General features: G+C 34.0%; 1 protein-coding gene across 2 annotated transcripts; it reads right to left on the minus strand.

The window, feature by feature from the left end:
- Positions 1 to 334: 334 nt before the first annotated feature.
- On the minus strand, positions 335 to 5,691 carry LOC102437088 (mitogen-activated protein kinase kinase kinase kinase 3-like). 2 transcript variants are annotated; one of them, XM_014451048.2, is made up of 5 exons: positions 5,587 to 5,691; positions 3,893 to 3,948; positions 3,258 to 3,305; positions 829 to 871; positions 359 to 449 (listed from the first exon to the last, which is right to left on the minus strand). In XM_014451048.2, the coding sequence occupies exons 1-5, from the start codon at positions 5,627 to 5,629 to the stop codon at positions 373 to 375; spliced, it is 267 nt and encodes an 88-aa protein (XP_014306534.1). In that variant the 5' UTR covers positions 5,630 to 5,691; the 3' UTR covers positions 359 to 372. The 2 variants fall into 2 exon arrangements, 1 of the variants encoding a protein (XP_014306534.1); XR_002827860.1 differs by lacking the exon at positions 829 to 871 and having other exon boundaries at positions 335 to 449.
- Between the last annotated feature and the right edge of the window lie 111 nt (positions 5,692 to 5,802).

Genomic DNA, 5,802 nt, shown 5'->3' on the forward strand with positions numbered 1-5,802 from the left:
GTGAATAATGTAATGTTGGGAGACTAGTCAAAATATGGACTGGAAGTGGGGGTGAATAAAGATATATAAAAACATCTGTGAAAATACATGAAAGGTAGAAGCAAGGGTTGAGTTTTTCCAGGAGAATTGGAAAAAGTTCCCTGAAGACATTAATCGTTAGTCTTTTTCACCTTAAATGAAATTAACATGGTAGAATATTCTTTGGCTATGTAATCCAGCCACAGGCATATATGCCTAAATTACTTAACTTGTTAATGAACTTCTTAATGTTTTCATCCTAAAGTTTTTTATTATTTTGTCTATTTTTTAAATGCTGAATTTAATAATGAAAAAAAACACACACCAAAAAGTTAATTATCAATTAAAATACAATTACCAATATGGTGTACCAATGAAAGACTTCCGTTTGGCAATTGTAGCTGTTATCTGTGCAGATACTCCAAAATCAGCTATTAAAAAAATGAGAAACATTTAGAAAAGAAAACTGAAAGTAAGTAATATTTAAGGCAACATGAGAAGAATCTTTAATTATTATTTTCATTAAACTATCTTTAATTATTTCCATTAAACTAATTTTGCAGAAATAGGAGATATTCTCAAATACCACATTAAAAATTTTAACTTTAATGGACGAGCATTAAAATATTACAAAGTAGTCAGTGTATATCATAGCCAAGTAGATTCCCATATATCCCCACATGAATCAAATGACAACAGAAGTCAAGATAAAAAAATTTTGATGAGAGAGGGCCAAGATAATCTAAACAGGAAAATATAAATTTACTAGTTTTCGAATAAATTTGCATGACAAAATTTTAATTTACTTACCCAATTTCACATGACCATTATCCGTTAACAGAATGTTAGCTCCCTTCAAAGTGAGAACATTTTAGTTAAAGTAGGAAACATTTTATCAGACAGTGCATATAATAACTGTATTTATTAAAATAATCACAAGTGGCAGCCTTAGACCTGGAAAAACTTAACATGTAAAGTATGCCCAATTAAAATGTTAAATTATTATAGTCACAGAAAAATTTACTATCTACTTTTTAAGCAATTTGCTTGCTTACAAAATGTTCTGCCTTGCAAAAGCTGCTATTAACATAATATGAATGTAACTATGAAAGTGTTATATTAGTTCTCATCTAGATGTTATTTTCTTACTGATCAAACACTGTCACGGCACTTAAATGTCACCTTATCCTGCCATTTTCAATTCCTTGTTTTATATTTTGGACTTAATTGCTATATCCTGTTAAAAAATAAAAACAAACCTCCAATCCATCAGTTGAACCAGTGCTGGTGTGTAAGACTGAACCTGCTGCTTAGTATGTGAGGCTGTCTATCCTTAATATGTCTGTCCGGAGTTTAGGACCATTCAGGATACAATTAGCCACTGGTCCGCAGAATTAAAATGTCACCTATCTCCATGATTGTGAATAATAGAAAATATATATTGGTCTGTGCCTCCAGTTCCTGGCACAAAGCTCCTGAAACCCTTATAATGTCTTCAGTGATAAGAGTACTAGGACCATCTTCTGTTCCAATATTTGGTCTTTTGCCCCAGTTCTTGACACAGCACACCTGAAACTTTGCATAATTTCCTGGGTGACAGGCGTGTCCGGTTCTAATGAAGCAACTCTAGGTGAACTCCTGGACGGCTCCTGGGTGAGGGCTGGCCACTGGAAGACCAAGCCATGATTGCAAGCTTGGAATTTTCAGCCTCACCCCCACTCCCCTGAAGAAGGGAGCAGTGCTAAAAATGGAGTGACTGATCCATCGTGCCGATGTGAGGAAGCCTCCATAAAATCCCAGTAGTACAGAGTGTGGAGAGCTCCTGAGTTGGGGAACACGTGTAGGTGCTGAGATAGTGGTGTGCCCTGGAGAGCGCATGGGAGCTCTGCGCCTCTTCCCACAGACCCTGCCCTATGCATCCCCTCCATGGGGATTTTCATCAGTATCCTTTTTTTGTTGCTAATCCTCACCCAAGGGTTTTTTTTCATTTTATTTTTTTAGAGAGAGTGGAAGGGAAGAGGGGGAAGAAAGAGGGGCGGGGGGGGGGGGAGAGAGAGAGAGAGAGAGAGAGAGAGAAACATCGATGTGAGACACATCAATCGGTTGCTTCCTGCATGTGCCCCAACTGGGGCTGGGGATCAAACCTGTAACCCAAGTACGTGCCCTTGACTGGGAACCGAACCCCTGACCCTTTGGTGCATGGGCCGACACTTTAACTACTGAGCAACACTGGCCAGGGCTATCATATCCTTTAATAAACTGGTAAACAGTAATTATGTCTCTGAGTTCGGTGAGCTGCTTTAGCAAATTCACAGAACCCAAGGATGGGGTCTTTGGAATCTCCACTCCATCCATAGCTGGTTGGTCAGAAGCACAGATAACCTGAGCTTGGGACTAGCATCTGAAGTGTGTGTGTGTTGGGGAGGGGGGCTGCAAAGGGGTGAGGGGGAGTCTTGTGAGACTGAGCCCTTTAACCTGTGGGATCTAACCCAATCCGAACTGAGTCAGATTGTAGGGCATCCAGCTGGTGTCACAGAGAATTGCTTGTTGTGGGAAAAACCCTCCACGTTTGGTGACCAGAAGTGCCAGAAGTGAAGTGTTCTGTGTCAGTAGTAAAGGAGACTCACAGGAAAGACACAGTAGGGAAGAACTGGGTTTTTCACTGTATGGAAAGAAAACAACCTGAGTTTCTTCCATTACAATGACTTAGTAGCATTTTAGCTACTTTTGCTTCTTAACCGAAGTTCAAAGATATGAACCACTTTATTTTCAATAAGCTCCAACTTCTGAAGGAGGTAGAAATACTGTCTCCAAAAGACATTGCAGGCTTTTACTTATTTATTTTTGTCTTTTCTGCAACTTTTAAATGTGCAAGCAAAAGTAAGCCGCCTCTTTAGTCCAGAGTGCCATCAATCATGTAATTATAACCTTATGGGGGAAAAATACCAGGAAACCCCTTCCCGCCCCAAACAGAGGTGGGAATAATAGAAGACAGCACATTAACCCACACTGTACACTCCAAAAGGGTGAATTTTAGGGTAGGTGAATTGTATCTCAATAAAGTTGCTATAAAAAAGTAATAAAACCTTTAAAAGCATTACTCAATTTTATTATAATAACATATTTCAGATAACAAATTCATCCAATAGAAAAATCCAGACAATTTTGGTCAACAGTTTGATCAGAGCATTTAAAAATGAAGAGAGGGACAATAGGTTAAACATATAATGTGTATGTACCTTTATATCTCTGTGCATTTTTCCTTTACTGTGAAGATAGTATAGTCCCTGGAGTTTCAAAAAAACAAAACACAAAAATTAACAAGATTTTACTACAGAGCTCTTTGGGATTTAAAATGATCCACTGAGTAGTATTCTCCATTTTTTATTTACTCATTACAGAAAGTCTTAAGGTAATCAATTTATTTTAATAAAGAAAAGAATCAAGAAAATGAAAAAGGCAAAGTTCAGTTGGAACCATTCATTTTCCTAAGATAAGTAATTTTCACTAAACTCTACAAATAGTTTGAAATAACTTAAAAAAATATTTGTGCAATTAGGATCAGAATGAGTTTCAATTACCACAAGAATGCTTAATTTTCAAGCCTTTCCTTGGTATTAAGAGGAATATAAAAACATAAAGTAACAAATCCACAGCACTTAAAACGTAGGAGTTCAAATTATCACACTGAGACTTTAAAGTACTGATATGCAGATGTAACTTGGGTTTATTACAAAAACAATTAAAAATGTATTAATATTCAAGAGTTTACCAAACTAGAATATTTAATCCTACTTTACTTAACAGGTAATGCACAATAATTAAACATTAATTTTAATGAAGAATGTTACTTTTTAATTAGCACTGGATTTACCTGTAGTGTTTCTCGGCTAACATATGCAATTTGCAATTCTGACAGAGGTCCCGTTACTGTCAGAGAAGAAAATTAACATTAATAAAATTAGGCAAAGCATGTTTTTCAAAACTGACAATGTTTTACAAGTTCCATTAAGCAACAGGTTTAACGTTTAATAAATAACTCTAAAATGTAAGCTCCATGAGGGAAGGATTTTAAATAATCTGATTGACTCATTGTATCCTGTCTATAGAACAGTGCCTAGCATGAAAAGTTGTGCAATAAATGTTTATATAGTGAATAAAAACCTGACATAGTCTCTGAAATTAGTTATAATTTTATACCTCACTAACCAATATTATTTCTTAAATATTATAAGAATGAAAGCATGGCCAAAAGGTTTAGCTAGTTTTATAAAAAGCTTTTAAAAAGTTGATGTGTTACATGTATTATGGCTCATTTAAAGTCAATATTTTCCCCCCAAATTTTTAACTTTATAGCTATAAAATTAATATAAGTTCACTATAAAACATTTCAATCAACAGAGAAGTTTGGAAAGTATAGGCCTCTTCCTTATTCTGTTACCTATAGTTTGGCCTATAAATTACTATACAATTTTATGCAGAGACATTTCATATAATATATGTATGCATCATACACAAAAGCATAAGTGGAATCATATTACACATACAGTTCTGAAACCAGCCCTTTTCACTTATTATGGCCACCTTCCTGCATCAATAAGTAGCTTAATCATATTGTAATATTTGAAAAATATTTCTCCTTGTGCATCTATCCACTATGGAAGATATTTCAATTGTTTTCTCTTTTTCACTAGTCATCATTTTAGAGTAAAGAAATTCATTTGGAAACACTATGATGAAAATCAAATTCCAATGATGGGAATCTTTGCTAATGACTTGATACCAAGATATAGTGAAGTGAAACAAAATCAGTATTCTATCCAAATAGCCTTTTAACATTTCCTTTATTCCAATCAGCCCCTAATATTACATGAGCGGCCCCAAACTAGATATATGAGCTCAAGTTCTATATGAAAAACTGAGAAAATTATTTCAAAATATTTTCTCGGGAAAATTGACATCATGAATTACTGACATAATTTTATTTTACATTTATCAAAAAGTACACCTCCGGCAAAAGTATAAAAGCTACTCTACAGTTTGTGACAGTAACCATTAACAGAACTAGAACAGAAAAAAAAGACAGTAAAAATTGTTTATTTTACTTTAAAAGTCTCATATACTACTCCATTGAAATCCCAATGAAAAATGTTCTAATAATTTTTTTAATTCCTCATTATCTAGCATCTAAGACAACATTCAATTGATGCTTCTTGAATACATGAGAGCAAAATCGACTATCTTTGCATTAATACTATTCATTTATCAATTGGATATTCTTTTGGCTTAGTATTAGCCATCAAAGCCTTTGCGTGTCTTCTATAAGTCTGAGTTTGAAATTTCAAGAATTAACTATATATAACATTCCTTCTATAGAATTAGCTAATAATTCAACTGCATATAGTTTTCCAACTTATAAAGCAAGTGCTCCTTTCATCCATATATATCTGAAATATCTTTATGTATCCAAACATACTTTGCTCAAAACAACATTAATGTTTTAATACATTACATTACTTATATTAAGAAATTCTATTTAATCTCTATAAAATATAACTTTGGTCTTACCATGATAAATATCCTGTAAAGAGCCACCTCCACAAAACTCCATGCATATCCAAAGTTTATCTCGCCTATAAAGAGAAAATAAGCATGTGCCACAGTTTCATGATTAAAATTATTTGTGCTAACAAATATTTTAAAGTTGTATTCTATAATCTTGAGAAACCATATAAATACAATGTGCTAAGAAAAAAAAACCTAATTTCTATGAGTAAATGAATT

Source organism: Myotis lucifugus, unplaced genomic scaffold (genome assembly GCF_000147115.1).
Source record: "Myotis lucifugus unplaced genomic scaffold, Myoluc2.0 scaffold_6804, whole genome shotgun sequence".
Lineage (NCBI taxonomy): Eukaryota > Metazoa > Chordata > Mammalia > Chiroptera > Vespertilionidae > Myotis > Myotis lucifugus.

Excerpts from the sequence above, each read along its gene's own strand:
- LOC102437088 (XM_014451048.2), bottom strand. The coding sequence starts at position 5,629 with ATGGAGTTTTGTGGAGGTGGCTCTTTACAGGATATTTATCATG. Across the intron at positions 3,949-5,586 it reads TTTACAGGATATTTATCATG|TAACGGGACCTCTGTCAGAA; the intron begins GTAAGACCAAAG and ends CTTCTCTGACAG. Across the intron at positions 872-3,257 it reads AAATGCACAGAGATATAAAG|GGAGCTAACATTCTGTTAAC; the intron begins GTACATACACAT and ends CTCACTTTGAAG.